We start from the raw sequence: 24,074 nt of genomic DNA on the forward strand, positions 1-24,074 counted from the left end.
TCTTGTAGTCTGAGTGTATTTCATCTCTCATATATCTGCCACACCAGGAGGAATCTGAGGGAATGTTGTATACTCAAGTGGCCTTATTTCAACTTTGGTCTTTCAGTGTTCTGTCAAATTCTCCTCATAGTATTGTATCTCCAATCTCATGCTCATCCTCATCCTCATCCACTTTGCCTTCCCCTTCCCTTTCCCTTACCCTTTCTGTAACATTGTCTTCAATAAAATTCATCTGGGCTGTTGACCACACTGTCAGTATATAAAATTGCCTGATGTTTCGGCCACTATTGCAAGTGGCCTTCCTCATGGCTTTGTGCTGATCTGACTGCTAAATGAAAGAGACATCAGATCTTATATAATAGTGGAGGAAGCTGTTTCTGTAACTTGATAAGGTACTTGAGGATAGGAGGAGGGGTATTAGGTGTTCTCTATTGGTCTTAATATTATTTCTTGTCATTGATGGATACAGACATGCTTAATTGATATTTACATTATATCTTGCTGTTGGTGGAAACAGGCGAATTAGAAATGGGTAGTAGCTGTGATGTAGTGCTGTTTACGTGTTGTCGGGTGTGGGCTGTGGCATGCCTGCATTGTGTGTATGAATGCCTGTGTGAGTTGCATTGTGCGTGCTGTCCACCCTTAGCATTGTCACTTCTGGCAGCCAGGACACCAGAAGTCTATACTGTTCTCTCTATTCATGTTGGTGAGTCACTTGTCTATTTCTATCACCCCTCTAATCTTCCTCCTCAATGCAAATGAGTATTTTGCCAGTATGTGGCTATGCAGAATATTCTCTCTTTATTGCACTCATCCTGGTGTTCCACTACCACTGACCTGATGCATTGACCCAAACATATATATCTTTTATGCTCTACAATTTGTGTGTTGATTGGCCGCCACATCTCGTCTACATACGCCAGTCCACATTTGCAACCAGTTTCGTAGACTCCTGTTGTGTTTAGCTTGTCGACTACATCTTTCATTGAATCTAGAATATATTTTACTTTGTTATTCCTCTGAAAGATTGGCTTGAGGCCAGCTTAGTGGAGAATTTTGCCCACACATTCAGTGACCCATTGTACATAAGGTATTAGAGCAGTGTTCTGTGTGTTCTGCTGCTCTCCCCTATTGCCTCCATCCTTTGTCATCATAGTTTTACCTGTCATATTCTTGCCATAACCACTGGCTCCAAAAATGGATCTAAGATTTCATAGTTGTCATCACTATTCTGTGGGCACTTCTGGTTAAGGTGTGAAAGACAGACTACTTCTGCTAAGGATGATGGTGGGAGAAGGCGTGGAGGTACCTGCAATGCTGGTGGCCTTTCTGTATACTCTCTGTCCCAGTTTACCGTCAGGCTTTTGGTTAATGTCCACGTTAAGGAAAGGCAACAACCCATTCTTTTCAATATCCATAGTAATTTCTATCTTACTATGCTGTTGATTGAGATGTTGGTGGAACATCTGTAGTTATTCCTTTTTATGTGACCAGATGATGAAGGTATCACCGGAGCCAGCAGTCAGGGCATAATGGATTGGACTGGAGAGCTGTTTCTTGGAAAGCCTCCATAAGATGTTTGCTGCAATAGGGGAGAGAGGGGAAATCGTAGCTGCACTGTCCATCTATTCATAAAATTCCCCTATTCAACTAAAACAGGTGGTCATTGAACAGTGACGCACTAGTTTGCAGATGTCTGGTGCCATGTCTGACACTGGTACAATTGTGAACAGAGACTTCACATCAAAACTACCCATCAGATCTGTAGCTAGGACATATTTTCCTTTTAAAAGTGTCACAAAATGGGTGGAGTCCTTGACATACGAATCAATGTAGCTCACTAGATGATGAAGCTTCAGTGCCAGTTCTTTTGTTGGTTTGTAGGTTCATGAATTATTACTATCCACTATGGATCTTAAAGGAAAATGCTCTTTGTGGACCTTTGGTACCCCATACTTCCTTGGTGCCTGTAGAGCTTGCAAGATGAGTATTTTGGCCATGTTGAAGTTCATTTGAGTTTGCTTCAACAGTGCTTGTGTTGATTTGATTATCTTGGCTGTCAGATCATCCTTAAGTTTCCTATAAATCAGTTCTCTAAGAAGATCTTCCATTTGTTTGTTGTAGTGTATTGTGTCCAGTACCACAGTGATGTTGCCCTTGTCTGCGTGTATCACTACTAAGTGCGGGTTCTTCTTCACATACATGACACCATGGCATTCCTCCCTGCTGATGTTTTGTTTGGGTGGCTTTGCATGAGTCAGTACTTGTACCTTTTCTTGTTGGATGTTCTCCACTTCATCTTGTGATGGTTGATGTACCTAAGTCTCAATAGATTCTATGATATCCTCTTTTGGAACTCATTATGGTGTGATTGCAAAATTCATCTCCTTAGCTGGAATTTGTGTGGCTGCGTCAATTAAGGTGTGGCTGGAGATGTTGACCACTGTCCTTTGCGTGTCCGACATTGATTCTTCTTCTGTCAGTGTTGACTGCAGTTTGGTGAACTTCCTCTTCTGACGGTCAGAGATATTGTCGCTTGATGTTGTGGGCTGTTGAAAGGTTATCCTGTTGACCTTCTCCCAGTCTTCCATCTGCAGCTTCCTTGTCAGGAAGAGATGCTGTTCACACAATTTCCTGTTGGTGTTGTCAAGGCTGATATGAATGTATCGGATCTTTTCCCACACTCACTTGTAAACAGTTATTCTTAGCCTTGTTTGGTTTTATACTTGGCATCAGCTGTAAGAATTTTGGCACTATGCTGGTGTTTCTACATCTCTTCAAGAAGGCAAGATCATTCAGCAATTTACCTCTTTTTAGCTGCAGCAGTTCAATCTGCCTAATGTTTATGTATAATTCCTTCCCATACAGGTTGATTAAATGTAAGCAAAGGCTTGCGCAGCCTTTGTCACTGTCAATAAAATTCATCTGGGCTGTTGACCACATTATCAGTATGTGAAATTGTCCAACATTTTGGCAACTATTACAAGTGGCATTTCACAGGGCTTTGTACTGAGCTGACTGCTGAAAGAGAGAGAGATTTTAAATCTTATATAATAGTGGAGAAGCTGTTTACATAATTTGATAGGGTACTTGAGAGTAGGAGGAGGAGTGTCATGTGTTCTCTATTGGTCTTTATATTATTTGTTAGTATTGATGGGTAAAGATTTGCTTCATTGGTATTTACATTATTTCTTGCAGTTGGTGGAAACAGGCAAATTAGAAACAGCACTGCATCACAGCTAACACCCATTTCTAATTCACCTTTTCCACCAGTGGCAAGAAATAATGTAAACACGAGTCAAGCACATATTTACCATTAGAAAACAGCATTACATCACTGCTAACATCTGTTTCTAATTTGTCTGTTTCTACCAATGGCAATAAATAATGTAAACATCAATCAAGCACATCTTTATCCACCAATGAGAAGGAATAATGTGAAGTCCAATAGAGAACTCCTAACACCCCTCCTCCTGTCCTCAAGTACCCTATCAAATTATGTAAACAGCTTCCTCCAATACTATATATGATCTAAAGTCTCTCTCATTCTGCAGTCAGCTCAACACAAAGCACTGAGAAAAACCACTTGCAGTAGTGACGAAATCATTCGACAATTTTATTTATTGACAATGACGATGGCTGCGCAAGCCAGTGCTTACATTTAATTAACCTATGAAATTGAATTGCTGTGGCTGAAAAGAGGTAAAGTGCTGAACGATCTTGCCTTCTTGAAGAGATGTAGGAACACTAACAGAGTGCCAAAATTCTTACAGCTGATGCCCCATATATACAAGACTAAGAAATTCTGTTTACAAAGGAGTAAGGCTTTGCTGAGGGAAAGGATCTTGCACATTCGTATTAGTCTTGACAACAAAAACAGCAAATTGCATGAATTGAACTTCTTCCTGACAGGGAAGCTGGAAATAGGAGACTGGGAGAAGGTCAACAGGTTAATCTTTCAACAACCCACATCATTAAGCAACAATATCACTGACCATCAGATGAGGAGTTTTCCAGCCACTCCTTAATTGACGCAGCCACACAAATTCTGGCCAAGGGGATGAATTTTGCAGTCACACCATAATGAGTTCCAAAAGAGGATATCATAGAATCTGTTAAGACTTAGGTATATTACCTATCATAAGATGAAGCAGAGAAGATCCAACAAGAAAGGGTGTGAGACCTGACTCATGCAAAGCCACCCAAACGAAACATCAGTGGGGAGGAATGCCATGCTGTCATGGATCTGAGGAAGAACCCTCACTTAGCAGTGATACATGCAGACAAGGGTAATGCTACCGTGGTACTGGACACAATACATGACAACGAACAAAGTGAAGATCTTCTTAGAAAACCTATTTATAGAAAACTTAAGAGTGGTCTGATGGCCAAGGTAATTAAATCGACAGAAGCACTGCTGAAGCAAACTCGAATGAACTGTGACATAGCCAAAAGACTCATCCCACAAGTTCTACAGGCACCAAGGAAGTATGGGGTACCAAAGGTCCACAAAGAGCATTTTCCTTTAAGATCCATAGTGGGCAGTAATAATTCACGGACCTACTAACTAGCAAAAGAACTGGCACTGAACCTTCGACATGTAGTGAGCTACACAGATTCATATGTCAAAGACTCAACCCATTTTGTGACACTTTTAAAAGTAAAGTGTGTCCTAGCTACAGATCTGATGGGTAGTTTTGATGTGAAGTCTCTATTCGCAAATGTACCAGTGTCAGACATGATGATCATCTTACAGGAAAACATGGCACCAGGCATCTGCGAACTAGTGCATCGCTGTTCAACGACCACCTGTTTTAGTTGAATAGGGGAATTTTATGAATAGATGGACAGTGCAGCTACGATTTCCCCTCTCTCCCCTGTTGCAGCAGACATCTTCATGGAGGCATTGCAAGAGACAGCTCTCCAGACCAATCAATCATACCCTGGTTGGTGGCTCTGATATGTTGATGATACCTTCATCATCTGGTCACATGGAAAGGAATAACTACAGAAGATGCGCCAATATCTCAAACGACAGCATAGTAAGATAGAAATTACTATGGATATTGAAAAGAATGGGTTGCTGCCTTTCGTCGTTGTGGACATTTACCAAAAGCCCAATGGTAAACTAGGGCAGAGAGTAAACAGAAAAGCCACCAGCAGGGAGCAGGGAGGTACCTCCATGCCTCCTCCTCCATCATCCTATGCTGAAGAAGTCTGTCCTTCATGCTTTAACCAGGAGGGCCCACAGAATCAGCGATGACAAACATCTGGAGTTGGAACTACAAAACCTCAGATCCATATTTGAAGCTAATGTTTATGGCAAGAATATGGTAGATTACTCAGTGATGACAAATACTTAAGGTAACAGAGAAGAGCAGGAGGAAGCATTCAACATAGCTGTATTATGATACAATGGCCCACTGAATGTCTGGGCAAAATTCTCCGCCAAGCCTGCATCAAGCCAATCTTCCAGAGCAATAACAAAATTAAAGATGTTCTAGGCTCAAGAAAAGATGTGGTCGACAAGTAGACAGGCATCTATGAAATCCGATGCGAATGAGGGTTGATGTATGTTGGCAAGACATTGTGGCCCATCAGCACATAAATTGCAGAGCACAAAAGATGTATCTGTCTGGGACAATGCACCAGGTAAGTGGTGGCAGAACACCGGGATGGGTGTAATAATGAGTTAACATTCTGTAAAGTCCGCTTACCGGCAAACAGCCATTTACATTGAGGAGGAACATTGCAGGGGTGATAGATATAGCCAAGCGACCCGCCAACATGAATAGAATGGAAGAGTATAGGTTTCTGGTATCCTGGCTGCCAGAAGTGACAACACTAAGGGATGACAGAGTGCACAAAAAAAGTCACGGGAGACCACATTGGACATATGTACACATAGTGTAGGCATGCCACAGCTCGCACCTGGCAACAAGTAAACACTGCTGTGTAACAGCTACCACCCATTTCTATTTTGCCTGTTTCCACCAATGACAAGAAATAATGTAAACTCCAATGAAGCACATCTTTATCCACTAATGACAAGGAGTAATTTAAAAACCAATAGAGAATGCCTAGCACTAATCCCCTATCCTTTAGTACCCTATCAAATTATGTAAACAGTTTCCTCCACTATTACAGAGTCCACCACAAAAATGTATACACACTTTGTCAGGATCTATCGAGATTTCGATATTGTTATTCGATTCAAGTTATGAGTGTGTTGTTGTATGGTCTTTGGCTCAACAGATGTTAGTACTTTCATCTCGGTATTGAGAAAACAAGATGGCTGGAGCACACTTGACATTCGAACAACGAAAAGCTATTTTTCACTTTGGTAATGCCGTTGAAGTGCAATGTCAGTGGAGGTGGTACTTTGAAACAGAACCACTAACCTGCCTGACAATTAAATGCATCGTTGACAAGTTTGAGTTGCATGGAATGATTTGTGATATTCACAAAGAAAGATCAAGAAGACAGTGTACAGTTAAAAGTCCTGCTTGCTGTTGTGTTGGAAACGTTTGTTAATTCTCCACAGAAATCTGCTACACAATGTGCACGTGAAGTGGGGGTTAGCAGTACAAGTAAACAAAGAATTCTGAAAGCTGAAAAGTGGAAAGTTTACATTCTGAAATTACTGCACGCGATTAATGATGATGGTGAAACTTCCTGGCAGATTAAAACTGTGTGCCCGACCGAGACTCGAACTCGAGGCCTTTGCCTTTCGTGGGCAAGTGCTCTACCATCTGAGATACCGAAGCACGACTCACGCCCGGTACTCACAGCTTTACTTCTGCCAGTATCCGTCTCCTACCTTCCAAACTTTACAGAAGCTCTCCTGCAAACCTTGCAGAACCAGCACTCCTGAAAGAAAGGATACTGCGGAGACATAGCTTAGCCACAGCCTGGGGGATGTTTCCAGAATGAGATTTTCACTCTGCAGTGGAGTGTGCGCTGATATGAAACTTCCTGGCAGATTAAAACTGTGTGCCCGACCGAGACTCGAACTCGGGACCTTTGCCTTTCGCTGAATGCAATTTTGTGAATGGCATCAGCAAATGGTAACTGATGACAAACAATTTGTGATGAAGGTAGTGTGGAGTGACAAGGCACAATTTAAACTTAATGGAACCATGAATCGGCATAACAGTGCGTACTGGGCGCTGGAATAGCCACATGTTTATATGGATAAAGTGGTCAGTCTGCGAGGGATTCATGTGTGGTGTGGACTATCATCTAGGGGCTTAGTAGGACCCTTTTTCTTTGAAGCTACTGTCACTGGAGAAGTGTACCTGAAATGTTACGCACATCAATTTTTCCAGGTATACGTGCACTTTATGGAGCTGATGATGAGGTCTTCTACCAACAGGATGGGGCGCCAGCACACTGCCACCTAGCTGTACGAGCCTTCCTGGATGACAATTTTCTGCAGCATTGGATTGGACGAAGAGGGACAATTGAGTTCCCTCCGTGGTTGCCAGGTCTAACACCTACGGACTTTTATTTGTGGGGAATTGTGAAAGATAACGTCTATCGACGTAAGCCACGCACGCTGGAGGGGCTTTACCAAGAGATTACAGCGACATATGCAGTGGTCTCCACTGTAACATTGACTGACATAGTTGTGGCAACCCCTCATTGTTTTTTATGTGTATAGTCATCAGGGGTGAACATTTTGAACATTTAAAGTAACCGTGTGTAAGCTAAATGTAAAATAAACACATAAGTAATACTTTTTGTTCCTTAAAGTGTGTATACATTTTTCTGGCAGACTCAGTATATAAGGTCTAACGTCTCTCTCATCCAAAGTCTCTCTCATTCAGTATTCAGTTCAGTGCAATGCACTGAGGAAGGCTGCTTCCAATAGCGGCCAAAACTTCAGAGTATTTTATATATTGACAGTGCAGTCAACAGCCCAGAAGAATTTTATTGACATTGACATTGACAATGGCTGCAGAAGCCTAAGTTTACATTGTCTTCAAGTTCATTTGCTTTTTATAATATTTCTTTATGTTCTGTCCATATTTTAACTTTCTCTTCTTTGCTAGGGGTACTGGCTTTCCATGTGAGTTTCTGATATTCACAGAGCTGCTTCCCATTTTATCCAAAGGTCTGTTTCATTTTCATATTGGCAGCATATATCTTTCTACATGTGCATGTTTCTACAGCCTCCCACTTGTTTGCTAGCAATTCATGTGTAGCAATTTCATACTTTCTGTTAATCACCTATTGATACATCTGTATTTCCTTTTGTCTGCTCCATTTGGTGCCCTTTTCATATCATCATCTATGTTAAATTCAAAATCTCAAAGCTACCTGTTTGTCTTCTTTTGTGTTCATTTCTCATGGTTCCATCAGTTGTTGCTGAATATTCCCTCTGAAACTCCTAACACAACCTCAAGTTCTTTCAGTTTATCTAAGTCCCATCGTCTTAAATTCCTACCTTTTTGCAGTTTTAATCTGAAATCATAACCAATAAATTATGAGCAGAGTGCGTGTATCAGCCCTTGAACATGTTTGACAGTTTAAAATATGGTTTCAAAATCTCTGTCTTAACATTATATAGCCAATCTGAAACGTTCCAGATTCTCCAAGTCTTTTCTATGTATACAGCCAAGTGTTGACACTGATTAAATTATGCTCTGTGCAAAATTCTACCATGCAGCTTCTGATTCCTTCCTTTCTTCCAGTCCATATTCTCCTACTGTTTTTCACTCTCTCCCTATTCCTACTATTGACTTCTAGTTCCCCATAACAATTAAATTTTTGTCTCACTTAACTTGCTCAATAATTTTATTTCTCGCATTATAAATCCCTTTCATCTCTTTGTCATCTGTGGAACTAGTTGGCATATAAACTTGTACTACTGTGGTGAGTGTTGGCTTTGTCTCTATCTTGGCTACAATTATGCACTCACTATGCTGTTCATACTTTGACCATACAGTAGAGCTACAAGCCCTCACAAAAAATAATGGATGTAGTTTCCTCTTGCTTTCAGCTGTTCACAGTAACAGCACAGCAAGGCCATGTTGGCTAATGTTAGAATCATCCAGGCTGTTTCTGCTGCAACTATTGAAAAGCCTGCTGCCTCACTTCCAGAACCATATCTTTTACTGGTATCTCCACAGATATCAATGCATTGTGATTGGCCTTATGGTACGTCCATCACCGTCGTTGATGCATGCAAGCCTCCGTCTTGGTAAGATTCATAAGAATTGCAGGTAACCAAGAGATACCGAATCGAATTACATTGAAAAGGGAGTTATGACACAATTTGACTAAAAGAAGGAATCACTTGATAAGACACATCTTGAGGTTTCAAGGAACTGCCAGATTGGTAATGGAAGGGGAAGTGTGTGGCACAAAAATTGTAGAGGAGGACAAAGGCTTTACTACGGTAAGCAGGTTCAAATGGATTTAGTTTTCTCTAGTTATGGAGAAATGAAGAAGATTGAACATGATAGACTATCATGAAGAGCTGTATCAGACCATTCTTCAGACTGGAAACTACAACAATAACAGTAGGCTGAAGAAAGAGTGAATCAAATATATTAAAGTTTTGCATGCACAGTAATTTTTGTACTTCACCTATTTTACTTATTTGCAGTTACTATCTAATTATAACAACCAAGATAGTGCAGTTGACGGAGAACATTTTGATTTAATTTGAGATTCTATACTGTCCAATCACATTAATGTCACCATCTGTCAAAAGCCTGAATAACCACCTTTTTCAGCAAGGACTGCTGTGAGATGTGTGGGAAGAGTGTCAGTGAGGTTGTGGAAGGCACTGACTCCAGAGCCATGCACAAGCTTCCTCAGTTGAGGATCCATGGCGTGGGCAGCCTGACCAAGATGGTCTTGCTGGTGGAAGCCATCTAGCCAAAGAAAAAACAAACCACATGTAGGAGTGGACATCATTGGCTTGTGCTGATTGATTGTGCCTTCCATAATGACAAATTCACCCAGGGAATGCATAAAATCATTCCCCAGACCATAACACTCCCTCCTAAGGCCTGGACCCTTCCCATAAGTGTTGCAGGGTGTTTTCAGACATTTCATGTTGTACACAACAACAGCCGTCTGTTGATGGAGCACAAAGTGTGATTCATCTGAAAAGGCCACTTGTCACTCAGTGGATGTCCAGTTGTGGTACTCACTTGCAAATTTCAGCCTCCATCACAAATGACAAGCAGTCAGCATGGCTGCATGAACAAGGGGCCTACTGCAGAGGCCCATACACAGCAACATTTGGTGAGCAGTCATTGGGGAGACACTGTTGGTAGCCCCTTGGTTTATCTGGGCAGTCAATTGCTCAACAGTTGTACATTCGTACACATTTCCACAATTCATTCCTGTCATCTATGACCTGTTGTGCACCACATTTGCCTTGGCACCAATTATGGAAAGCGCCATTTAGAGATGCATAGTACACTTAGCCACAGCAGCATGCAAATGGCTTACAAACATAGCAATTTTGGAAATGCTTCCACTGTTGGCCCAAAAGCCAATGTCTGATAAATTGCTCTGTTTCTGCGTTATGATGACTGCATTGTTTTTTGCATCCCCTCAACAAGATTCATATACCCTCCACTACTAGTGCTGTGACTTACTGTCTGTGAGATGTTACTGCACGTTGAACATTGGTGGTGAATACATTAATTTGAATGGACCATGTATTTTGATACATACTTGATATTGTTCTAGATCTCGTGCAGAGCAAAATTACAAACTTAATTTTCCTTTTAGGAGCTGAAAATACTATACCAGTTGGAACAGTGGAAGTTAAAGTGTCACTGGTGCCTGCTTTAAGCCAGCCACTATCACAGAATGTAATTACTGCCCAAAAGAATTTGGAGAAGTCAGTGAGAACAGAAAGGTGCAAAATATTTTTGCTGTATGCTAAAACGTGGTGGAAGGATTATTTATCAGTTAGGTCAGAGCATTCCACAAGAACTGTCAAAATATATGCTCAAGATGAAAATTTGGAAACAAAGTAAGAATGGATATGTACTATATTTTGAAGATATTACTGTTAATTAATATATCCTCATTGTTCCTAATTTCTTTTGTTGTGCTAGAACTTTATACTATTTAGTTTTGAACAGTCCCCCAGCACCATACAAGAATACCCCTTTATGAAATGATTCATCAAATGAAGTGTTCAGCAGTGAAAGTGCTAACACATGATAGTGTATTTTGAATTATAACATTCTAATACATAGCATGCTAGCTAATACATATGGTTAAATTAAAAAACAAGATCATAAATACAATAAGACAAAACTGTTTATATTGTAAACAGTACATCCTAGCAGCACATATGGAACTACTTGTTACAAGCAAGCAGTGCATTTGCAAACTCAACAGATAACATGATCTAACTAATCCATTATGAATTGAGCGTTAGCACTTTCTTCTTTCATTTGTATGTTGATATTTTTCTTTGAGTTTGAGACTTCTTAGTAATATAACAGAACAGCAGCCTTACTCATGTCAGCTGGCAAGTTATAGTTTGACTTAATACTAATTGATGCCTTTTTTGATTTGGGCTTGGGGTGAGAATGCTCTACACAGTTCCTTCCAGTACCTCAGTACTTTCTCCCATGTTCATTTCATTTGACCCAGCAAGGCACTGTCCTGAACATCAACCTCCATTTAACTGGTGACTTAGTAAAAGCTTGGTTCACACCAAGCATACTACTAATCAACAAAGACTGCCCTCAGCCGGTGCCACCTGTTCACATAAAAAGATGTCTCCCCCATTCAGTCTGCTCACCTGTGGACACATCATTTGCAGAGAGAAGCAGTTTCTCTACCAGTATGCTGTGCCATATCTCCACATACACACAACTCTGGTATCTGACTGTGCAGAAGTCGAAAGCCTGCTGGAAGAAATGGACCTAGTTAGCCATTAGAGGGCATAGTATTGCCACAGTTCTGCATTTGCAGTGTGAGCTCACCACTTGCCATCCCATGTGAATATGCATGCCAATACAAATGCAACCACCCAGTGAACCATCAGTCAGTTCTATAATCACATCTGATATTTTCAGTTGTCATCATTGCTGTACTATGGACCATTCAATAACAACTGCAGTTGGCACTTGATCTTTCTCTCTGGTCACAATTCACATTGTATTTCTCTTTGCTGTTGATCAGTTGACACCATTGTGGTGAGGATTTCAGCTTTGCATTTCATTTGTTACGTATCTTGCTTTAATTTGTCCTTGTCTGTGTCCTGATTGCTGTCAGTCTCCTGTGTTTAGCTTGGCTACTGCTTGGTGTCATGTTCTCTTCTGCAGTTAGCACTTTCATGTTGAAGCTTCAGATGTTTCTCTTCTGGCTTCTGATGCATGTGCTGATATGTGGTTACTTGCGGATATAGCACTGGGAAAAAGGAAGTTATTCGATAGCATGGACATTAAATTGGTTTGTCTGTTGGAGCAACAGCAGCTAATGCAACAGCAGCAACTTCAGATGTAGGGTTCCTACAAAAGTTGCTACAGCTTCAGACGGAAAAACTCCGAGTGCACGAGGTCACTTTGCTCCAGGCCTCAGTGACCCCCTGCAGGCAATGGCCCCCATTTGTGCACCATCATTTTCACCTTTCAGTGACACTATGGAGACTGGGACACACATGTGTATTGACTGAAACAACATTTCACAGCATTTCAAGTCGTGAATGATTTGTTGCAGTGATTCTTATTTTTGTCTTGGATGTCACTGGACATGTTTTTTCTACTCCACAGATTCGCACCTCTGTCTGATGCCATCATGCTCTTCTTTCAGGAGATCAGCACTTTGTTGACTAATTATTATTCTTGGAGATAACACGTGGTTGCCTCCATGCTTGAGTTTCACCAATACCATAAGCAACCCAGACAATCATACCACTCTTGGATCATTGACTTGCGAAGTCTCAGCTGCAAATGTGACTACACTTGTGTTCATCAAGGCTGCAAGGCTTTGTACACAGACTCCATGATTCATGATATCATGGTTGAGATGACATCCAATTCTGAGGTCCACGCAGTGGCATTGAAACTTGATAACCCATCCTTCGAGGACATCTTGCTCATCACACACTCATTCAAGATTGCGAAGGCTGCTAATGAATGACTCATTGTGATGCCACAAGTTGTGGTGGTCAACATGCCACAGCACAGCATTGCAGGTGTAGGACAGTAGGATAACCCTCTGGTTACAGCAGTGTTGTGGTTCATAGTTGGCCAACATCTCTGTAGTGTTTGAGACTCCCATCACATGTCATTGATGGGTAACAGCATTACTCCCTTCATGCCTGCCATGTTTTTCTGCTCTCTCCAGAGCACAATGTCAGGATTTCTGGGGGTCTGCATACACTGTGGCGAAGAGGGGCATCTCTGCTCATTGTGTCAAATAGGTGCATCTCTGCTCAGTGTGTCAAATTTGTGCAACCCACCCCATGAGTGCACCAGAACTTTTTACATGTGCTGCAGTCAGTGGTCCAAACCCCTCTCTGCTCAGGCAACCCATTCACGCAGAAATTGTTTCTCACACTTTGCGTTTCTCACCAGGATGTCTGTTTCTAGGTGAACACATGGGCCACTACTGCTTAGATAAATCAGGCAACATGTTCCCAACTGTGTTCACCCATGTTCTCCCTACTGTCACTGCATTTGATGATCTACGGACATGGTTCTGTTCCTCCTTGTGGGTATTTATTTATTCTCATTTATTTATAACATTAACAGTACAGAGTAACTACCACCTTGAAATGTAAGGTGGGTTGGATGCTTCTAAATCTAACAGCAAAGACTTCTCATTGTTACAATATTATTGGTATACAGTTATTAATGATTTTTTAAATAATATAAAGAACGTAATATTGAAACTTTGTCTAAAGTTACAGCAAATTGAATGCTTAACAATTGTTAAAATGGTTCTATATAATTTGTTTCTGTCTGGTTGATGAGAATATAATTTATATAATGCAAATGTCAAAGACAAATTTTAAAAAGTAATACAATGAGTATGGTGAAAATAAGTTGCAATATGTAGATATACTGTATTTGGATGTGTAATATAATCTAAGTAGCATGTTGGTTGATAACGGCCCATTTCAGATGAGAAGGTCTTGGTGGAACCTCAAGCTATTCTCATCTGAAATGGTTTGTGCTTATGTATGTTTGAACCAGAGGTTGTGCAGAGATTCAGGGAGAGCATAAGGGAGCAATTGACAGGAATGGGGGAAATAAATACAGTAGAAGAAAAATGGATAGCTTTGAGGGATGAAGTAGTGAAGGCAGCAGAGGATCAAGTAGGTAAAAAGACGAGGGCTAGTAGAAATCCTTGGGTAACAGAAGAAATATTGAATTTAATTGATGAAAGGAGAAAATATAAAAATGCAGTAAGTGAAACAGGCAAAAAGGAATACAAACGTCTCAAAAATGAGATCGACAGGAAGTGCAAAATGGCTAAGCAGGGATGGCTAGAGGACAAATGTAAGGATGTAGAGGCCTATCTCACTAGGGGTAAGATAGATACCGCCTACAGGAAAATTAAAGAGACCTTTGGAGATAAGAGAACGACTTGTATGAATATCAAGAGCTCAGATGGAAACCCAATTCTAAGCAAAGAAGGGAAAGCAGAAAGGTGGAAGGAGTATATAGAGGGTCTATACAAGGGCGATGTACTTGAGGACAATATTATGGAAATGGAAGAGGATGTAGATGAAGATGAAATGGGAGATATGATACTGCGTGAAGAGTTTGACAGAGCACTGAAAGACCTGAGTCGAAACAAGGCCCCCGGAATAGACAATATTCCATTGGAACTACTGACGGCCGTGGGAGAGCCAGTCCTGACAAAACTCTACCATCTGGTGAGCAAGATGTATGAAACAGGCGAAATACCCTCAGACTTCAAGAAGAATATAATAATTCCAATCCCAAAGAAAGCAGGTGTTGACAGATGTGAAAATTACCGAACTATCAGCTTAATAAGTCACAGCTGCAAAATACTAACACGAATTCTTTACAGACGAATGGAAAAACTAGTAGAAGCCAACCTCGGGGAAGATCAGTTTGGATTCCGTAGAAACACTGGAACACGTGAGGCAATACTGACCTTATGACTTATCTTAGAAGAAAGATTAAGGAAAGGCAAACCTACGTTTCTAGCATTTGTAGACTTAGAGAAAGCTTTTGACAATGTTGACTGGAATACTCTCTTTCAAATTCTAAAGGTGGCAGGGGTAAAATACAGGGAGCGAAAGGCTATTTACAATTTGTACAGAAACCAGATGGCAGTTATAAGAGTCGAGGGACATGAAAGGGAAGCAGTGGTTGGGAAGGGAGTAAGACAGGGTTGTAGCCTCTCCCCGATGTTGTTCAATCTGTATATTGAGCAAGCAGTAAAGGAAAGAAAAGAAAAATTCGGAGTAGGTATTAAAATTCATGGAGAAGAAATAAAAACTTTGAGGTTTGCCGACGACATTGTAATTCTGTCAGAGACAGCAAAGGACTTGGAAGAGCAGTTGAATGGAATGGACAGTGTCTTGAAAGGAGGATATAAGATGAACATCAACAAAAGCAAAACAAGGATAATGGAATGTAGTCTAATTAAGTCGGGTGATGCTGAGGGAATTAGATTAGGAAATGAGGCACTTAAAGTAGTAAAGGAGTTTTGCTATTTGGGGAGCAAAATAACTGAGGATGGTCGAAGTAGAGAGGATATAAAATGTAGGCTGGCAATGGCAAGGAAAGTGTTTCTGAAGAAGAGAAATTTGTTAACATCCAGTATTGATTTAAGTGTCAGGAAGTCATTTCTGAAAGTATTCGTATGGAGTGTAGCCATGTATGGAAGTGAAACATGGACGATAAATAGTTTGGACAAGAAGAGAATAGAAGCTTTCGAAATGTGGTGCTACAGAAGAATGCTGAAGATTAGATGGGTAGATCACATAACTAATGAGGAAGTATTGAATAGGATTGGGGAGAAGAGAAGTTTGTGGCACAACTTGACCAGAAGAAGGGATCGGTTGGTAGGACATGTTCTGAGGCATCAAGGGATCACCAATTTAGTATTGGAGGGCAGCGTGGAGGGTAAAAATCGTAGAGGGAGACCGAGAGATGAATACACTAAGCAGATTCAGAAGGATGTAGGTTGCAGTAGGTACTGGGAGATGAAAAAGCTTGCACAGGATAGAGTAGCATGGAGAGCTGCATCAAACCAGTCTCAGGACTGAAGACCACAACAACAACAACATGTTTATTGTGTTTGTGTATATTGATATATCACTGGGAGTGTTGCAACTCAGGACTCTACGTGATATTCAGCAGCTGTTTGTTTATCCTATTGATAGTTTTGGTATATTAGGTAGGGTGTAGTTCCCGAAAATTGAAGCCTGTGAAAGCTTGTGTGGCTCGTCAGATTATTTCTCGCTGACTACCCACCTTCTACCAACATTGTTGGCTACCAACCACAGTTCCTTTCCAGGAACTGGATGATCTCAGATCTTAAGTTTTCATCTGCCAGATTTGATGTGTGCCTCAGACTTTCACATGCACACTACCCCATGGCTGGATGCCGCACCTAGTTTTTGCCAGACCAATTCCAGTACTTTACAACCTGATATGAAGCAGAAGCTAGATCATTTCCAGGCTGCAGGGGTTATCAAGCCAGTGAAATCTAGCACATGGACCACTTCTCTAGTCATCACCAACAAGCCCAGGGGTTCATAAATTGTGCTAGGATTTTGAGGCTGCAATCAGTGCCCAGTTGCTGGTGGAAACATATTCTACCCCTGCCTGGAAAACTGTCTCACTGAGGTTGCTGGAGGGAAATACTACTCCAAAACTCACCTCACTAATGGTGACCTCCAGTTACCCTTAGATGAGAAAATGCAGTATATCATTATTATTAATATACCTTTTGGTTTGTGTAAGTGCAAGCAGGTCCTATTTGGCATTGAACTTGTCCCCACAATTTTCCAAAGATTTCTGGACCAGCTGACACAGCATATAGTTGCTTGTGTGAATTACTTTGGTGATCTCATTGCCAAGGAACCCTCTCACCAGGAGCATTTGCAGAATCTCTGTATCTTTTATACAACCATGCAGGACACAGGCCAGCATTGTCGTTGAGAGAAGTGCAGGTTTTTTTCAGTCGGAAGTGTACTATTTGGGACTCTGGCTCAGCAAAGAAGGTATTAGGCCAACTAATTGGAGTTTTGATGCAATAGAATCCTTACCTTGCATCACAAACTTAGCTGAATTACTGGTGTTTTTGGGCAAAATCAACTATTATTCCAAGTTCTTACCATGTGCGGGCCACACTGTGCAACCCCTCAATGAGTTACAGGAACAGGATATGCACTACATGTGGACCACTGTTTGCAACTGTGCTTTTACCCAATTGAAAATCATGCTGAAATCCGCCCCTTGCCTCATGGCAGTCTCCCCTTCACGGTGCAGCTATTCCCAGATCAAAAAGGAGGCAATGATGATAGTGGTTTGCCATTTAAAAAATTCATGTCTACCTTTGTGGGACACAGTTTGCCATAATTACTGATCACAAGTTGTTGATGGCATTATTATAGCTCCATGGACTCAACAGCCTAACACCTCCAGCGCTGGGCATTGTTCCTGAGTGCATACTATTAGAGTATCCAAAACAAGCCCATGGCATAGAATACCAGTGGCGATGCATTGCTGCATCTACCCACTGGCTCAGACCCTGATTTCAGTCAACAGTAGGTCCTCCAATTCCACATCAGAATTAAGCAGTGGCAAACACTGGATGGTTTTCTCATTATGGCTGCTCATGTCACTGCCACCATACACCAGGATCCCACCTTGCGGCAGGTCTTGTGTTACCTGATCCATGGCTGGCCATCTTACCTCACCTTCTGGTTGGCAGGTGAGTTCAGCTCCTGGAAACATATTTCTCGCAGATTCCCAGTTGTCAATGATGCCATCCTTTTGGACACTTGAGATGGGTGTGAATCATGTGGTCATCTTGGCTAAATGTGCACCAATGGATGTTGAACTTGCTGCTCTGGGTATATTGAGGGATGTCCAACATGAAGGCCCTATTAATGAACGAACTGTGACAGAAGCCTGAACGATAGGGGATTGACATACTAGGACATGCGCTGATACTATGAAATAGTGCATTGATAATGGCTAGGCACTAGCCGAAATCTAGATTTGCCTAATAAAACCTGAAAGAAAAGGATGGCTGATTGTTGTACTCTATGATTTGAAAGTCATCACAGTCATTGTGTGCACCCACATTCCTAATGGAAGGTAACTTGATGAAGGCACTAGCTCGCTGACATGTGTACAGGCCAGGGATTAATGGCTGCATCAAAGCAATGGTCCATGGCTGCATGGCTTGTGCATGGCATGAGACAATGCCCTCTCAGTCTTTAACCCCGTGGCCTACATTCTCCCCCTCCCACCTCTCCACTCTGCCTCCCTTGGGATTGAATCCATCTCAATTTTGTGCAGGCCCACTTTCAGGATCAATGTTGTTGCTCATTGTGCACACTTATTCAAAGTACCCATAGTGTTGTAAGCATGGTGTCCACTATGACCAACTGCACCCTTACTGCCTTGGCTCAGGTTTTGACCATTAAAGGGTTGTGGTGCACACTGTTCTCTGATAATGATCTAGATTTCATGGCGTCTGCCTCCACTGATTTCTGTGTATTTGCAGCTCGCCATTCGATTCTTCCTAGAATGGTGAAGGGGAATGTCACATATGGACTATTAGGCAGCAAATAAAAAATGTTTGCAATTCCTCTGCCACTACTTTGGCCCTCACCCTGTTTTCGAACACGTATTGAACCACACCGATTAATAATTGTAGCACACCGTGCTCCTCCAAGGGTGGCAACTGTGGACCCTGCTTCATCTTCTGATTCTGCTACCCTCAGAGCTCCACTTGTGTCCCTCCCAGTGTTACCCTCGTGACATGGCTGTGTGAGCCTGAACCTACAGGAGTACTGATGCTTGTATATTGGCAAAGCCCACAGGTGGCAGGTTACATTTGTTGAAACACAGAGGGGGCTCAAGTGCTGCCATCACAATTACCAGCTCCAGTCTCAAGTGCAGACATTGCATCTGCTGCCACCCCCTCCACTCCCTTCTGGTCACAGTGCAGCTCCAAGGCTGGTGCCCCTGGCAGCAGCCTACGAGTCTGCACTATTGCACCAGTGATCCCTTCCACATCCACAAGGTGTCTTAGTTCCCCAAGCACAGTGACGCCGAACACTCTCCCATTCCACAGCCAGTGGCTGAAGGCACTAGGGGTTTGCCCATGCCTGCATTCCATGCTCCATGGCACCATCTGGGGCGTTTTGGCCTGGATGTGGCTGTTTCAAAGGGAAGGGACCTGATATTTGGCTCTGCAGATGCCCACCAGAGAAATGGATCTAGATGGCTCTTAGAGGGCACAGTCTCATCGCAGTGCTACATTCGCAGATTGAGCATGCCACTTATCTTGCCATGTGAGTACATTGATTGGCCAATAGTGTTCATCGTGGCTGAAATAAATATGGCTGACCAGTGAAAAGTCAGTCAGTTCTGCACTCGCATCTGATATTGTCAATTATTATCATCGCTGTACTTCAAATTATACAATAACAACTTCACTTGGGACTTGGTCTTTCAACACTTGCTCACCAGCTACAAAGGTTCACTTTATCACTCAGTGCCAGCCCTGAGGAAAATAACTGGACCATATTCTTTGGCTTCTTCCCATAATACCCTAAAATGAGGGATGTTCCCCCTCAGTATTCTTTCCACAACTTCCAAAAGTGGTATACTTCTTCCATCTAATTTGTGCAATATCCTTGTTCATTTCTATGCTCCTATTGCTCCCAACACACTAACCTCTTGAGTCACTTTTTTGTTTTGATCCAACTGCAAGATCGGCTCCATACATCAGCTCACTACCTCCTGTTCTTGTCCTGACACAGACATTTCATACTTCTTCACATGGAGGGCCATCATATACCAGCTTTGTTGTAGCAGTTTCACAGCATTCTACATTTTTTGCAATGATTGTTATCAAACTATCTACCCAGGTAAAAGGCCACTACCAGATATCCAAGTAGACAATTAGATCACCCTGTTACAGAACATCTTAGTCAACAAAGTGTGGTATATTTTAAGTAAGGATTCAAAATCCATAGATTTTGAACACCCCAACTGCCTTCCCTTCACCTCCAAACAGCAGCAACTTTTCTGAATTGCACAAATGGAACAGCAACTTACCCTTGTTATGAAAGCCCCCTGGTCTCAATCTCCACTAGCATCTAAGAGTATGTATCCAGTGTGACATAAATTAGAATGACTGCCACAAATGTGGTAACTTATACAGTCCTAATTCTTCTGATTCTTGAATATTTTTTGACAGTCTGGAACCGTTACAGGAGATAGAGGGAAGTGAAATAAGATTGGAATGTTTTGTCACAAGTTCATACAGAAAATGTAAGAATGTGATGAGGATGGTCATAAAACTCCAGTGCTACAAGAAATGTATTACACATCATAGAGGGGTCCACTACTAAAATTCTGACAGAGAAAAATTTCAGGAGGCGTTAGGCAACATTTGATATCTCCTGTATATGTATCAGAAATGAAGATGATGGGACAATAATAGAAATTAGAGCTTATACAGAGCCTTACAGACAGTTGTGCTTAACATGTACCATTAGTGAATGGAATAGAAGGGAACTTGGGGAAAATTAAAGTGATGCCAAAAGTAGCTGACACAAACATTAAGGTGGCTTGCTGGTGTAGTTGTTTATGTAGTTCCTGTTCTTCACCTGCTGCCACCCACTCTCCTGTTCCCATTCATTTTGTCCACAAACCGGCCTCACATATTATCTATTACTTTCCTACTTAACTGCAGCTTACTCATTTTAAACTGCCTGTATCTATACTTTTGGTCCTTTGTATTCTCTGCTTTTCCCTTCTACTATTTTCATAATATTTCTACAAGTCTCTAAGCTGTGTTTTGCTTGTCACTGAAAAGAGACTTTGTGTCTTTAGATCAGGATTTAGATCAAAAGAGACTTTATTGTCCTTTCTTTGTCTGTTCACTGCTCAAAGATTCTTCTATTTGGTAGGCGGGATTAATCTGTACATATATGTTGAACTGTACTTGGAGTTACAGAAGAAACATGTTAATTCCCACTTCAGAGACTTCTGTTTGTTGATATTGGGATTAAAGTATCCACAATGAGATACAAGTAGATGATATGAGAGATAAATAAGGGATCATGAGGAGCAATTAAGGGATCATAAGGCGGTAATGAGAGAAGTATATTGATAATTCTCCTTAGGAGAAACACACACAGCCTATGTCGTAGCTGCAAACTGTTGTTGTACCATTGAAGTAGAATTGGTGATAATTCCATGTTTTGCAACACAAAGAAATAAATTCTTGTGTGTTGTAGCAAAAAGAAAATTGCTTTTGCTGAAAATAAAAACTGTCTATTGCAGGAAACAGCAAGAAAGCTTGCAACAAAGTTCTAAATCTGCTGTTAATAAAAATATGGTAATGTGGCTGTACCTTAGGTGATCATCCTCACCTACATCTATATCCTGTCAACCACTGTAAAGTGCACTGTAGAAGGTGCAGCTCATTGTACAAGTTATTAGCGTTTTTTACTATTTCGTTCATGCATGGAGGACGGGAAGAATGGTTGTTTAAATGTACTGTGCATGCTGTAATCAATCTTGTCTTGTCATCATGATATCTGTGGGAATGATACATGTTTCTGTATGTCATGCATTGATCTGCTCTAGATGAGCGATTGCCTTTTCTTATTTTCATTTATAACACTGAAAGAAAATGACTTCATGGTGGGAATTGTGGTTATTCCATTATACCTTTCAATTGATAAAAAACTTTATTTTGCAAAACAGTTTTTTACTTTCAGGCCAGTATTTACATTCTTGAAGGCCATGGAAGTGGGAAGACCATTTTTGGAAACACCAAGACAAGCAGCATGGTTTGTTTCACTGATACCTTTAGAAAATCCAGACGCATCAAACACTTTACCCTTCAATGGCCATTGGAATAATCTTCATACGTTTTTATGCTGCAGGAAGGGTGTAAGGAAGTATAATTAATTATATCCACTTGTCTCACACTGATGTTTTTATTTAGTTAGTATTTCCCTGGAATCTTGACTAATGGCACCATCTTCGAAAGCACCAATAGTAACCTCTCCTACAGTTCTTGCAGTATTATTTGGAAACATTCTTACATATATCTCGATCAGTTGTTATATTTCAATATTTGTGTCACATGATTGTCCAAAAAATTGTCATGGTCATAGTTTGAATTAGGTACAAACATTTTTTTGTTCCTTAAAAGGTCTGAGATGTATGTGGTTCAAATAATTGCTAATTAGTTGGTTACGTGTTCCTTTGTTCATATTTAAGTATTCATCTATGGAATAGAAGAAGTTGTCAATGAGATATGATATTGATTTATTTTTGAAACAGCTATTGCTGTCTGCCAGACATTTTATTTAACCTAATAATTTATCGAAAAGTTTTACAGCAGCATATTTTACCCCTTTCTGTGCCAAAGATAGGTTGAGTAGAGGATAGTGTAAGTCTTTCTTTATCCTGGTGTCCTAATCGTGAATGTCACTGTTGTTTTTAAATTGGCTCGTCTTGTTGAGAACAAATTTAATTATTGAGTAAATGTACTGTGAGGCTGTTGTATGATTCCTAACCTTTTAAATAGATGCCTACAAGATGTGTGACTATTATTCTAACCACTTTCTTTCAAGCAGTGAATACTTTTTGCCTAAGTGGTGAATTCCCCAAAAATATTATTCTGTATGACATCAGAGAGTGAAAGTATGCAAAGTATTTTACCTTACTAATTTCAATATCCTCAAAATAGACAATTATTCTGATTGCAAAAGTTGCTGAATCTAGTCATTTTAGCAGATCCAAAATATGAATTTTCCAAGTAAGATTCTCATCTACATGTACACCCAAAAACTTAGTATGCTCTACCCTGGCTACTGACTTCCGTTGATGTGTTATTTATATGAAGTCAGGCAGCCGCAGCCAGCCGAGACAGATGCAGCGACAGAGAAGTAACCGATTTTGTGACTTTTATGAGTTCTTAACCGGGAGAGAATTTTATAATATCATCTGTTATAACGTCAAGTTGAACAAATATATTTCTAGGATGACACAATACATGTAAGTCACAGATCAAGTAAACAAGGTAAGACGTGTGTACACCGTAACAGTCAAATCAGCACTGAGTCCAAGTCTAGCCGCTGGCTGATTGGCCACTTAGGTGGCGCGGCTGCTGCATGGCTGGCAGACAGCGCCGCAAGTAGAGGACGCGCGTAACTGCGCGGCGACACTTTGAAAGATCGGTGAGTCACAACACTTTTCCCCCCTTTGAATTTTTTGCACTGGCCTTGATGGAGGTGGCCTGGATTGCTAATGTCCATAGGTGTTGTTTGACTTGCCGTAAAGTCTCGAGGAGGAGGCTTCCCGTACGGACAGAAGTGTCCCCGATGATAACGGGTCAAGATGACAGGAGACGTGGGGGTCAAATCTGTTGGGGCCCCGTGCTCCAATCTGCCCATTTCGGCAAGTCTGGTTGTTATAACAGGAGACATGGGCGATGTGTTGGCATCCGTAGGAGAAGGAGGCGAGTATAGTTGCTCCAACAAATGATGGTCATCTGGTTCCTGCATGGGCAAGTCTCCTGGTGGCGTCAGTTCTTGTGCAGGCACTGAGATGATGGTGAGAGGGCTGCATTGTGAGAAATGAGAGATTCCAAGATCCCAAGCATCAGGTAGAACCGAAGGTGGTGTAGCGGCATTCGGAACAGGCGTTGCTGGCACACGAGGCCGAAGCTGGTCCGAACGATGCACTGCAACACCCGTGTCCATCTGGATTTTATACAGGCGTCGGCCACGGTGTCATAAGATGCGGCCAGGACTCCATTTCGGCCACCTGCCATATCCCCGTACCCATACAAGGTCGCCGGCTGTGACCGGCAAAGCGAAGGCACCTGCGGCAGTG

At 41.4% G+C, this 24,074-nt stretch overlaps 1 protein-coding gene across 3 annotated transcripts in view; it reads left to right on the plus strand.

Moving 5' to 3' along the window:
• Nucleotides 1–24,074, plus strand: part of LOC126466050 (centrosomal protein of 76 kDa-like) — a 133,193-nt gene that overhangs the window by 51,149 nt on the left and 57,970 nt on the right. For all 3 annotated transcript variants that reach the window (XR_007585980.1, XM_050096355.1, XM_050096354.1), the window contains exons 4-5: nucleotides 10,756–11,002; nucleotides 21,947–22,121. Coding sequence is in view for 2 of the 3 variants with exons in the window: in XM_050096355.1 (XP_049952312.1) it covers nucleotides 10,756–11,002; nucleotides 21,947–22,121 (422 nt within the window). In the remaining variant the exon portion in view is untranslated. The remainder of the gene's footprint in view (nucleotides 1–10,755; nucleotides 11,003–21,946; nucleotides 22,122–24,074) is intronic.

The sequence above is a fragment of the Schistocerca serialis genome, chromosome 1 (assembly GCF_023864345.2).
Source record: "Schistocerca serialis cubense isolate TAMUIC-IGC-003099 chromosome 1, iqSchSeri2.2, whole genome shotgun sequence".
Taxonomy (NCBI): domain Eukaryota; kingdom Metazoa; phylum Arthropoda; class Insecta; order Orthoptera; family Acrididae; genus Schistocerca; species Schistocerca serialis.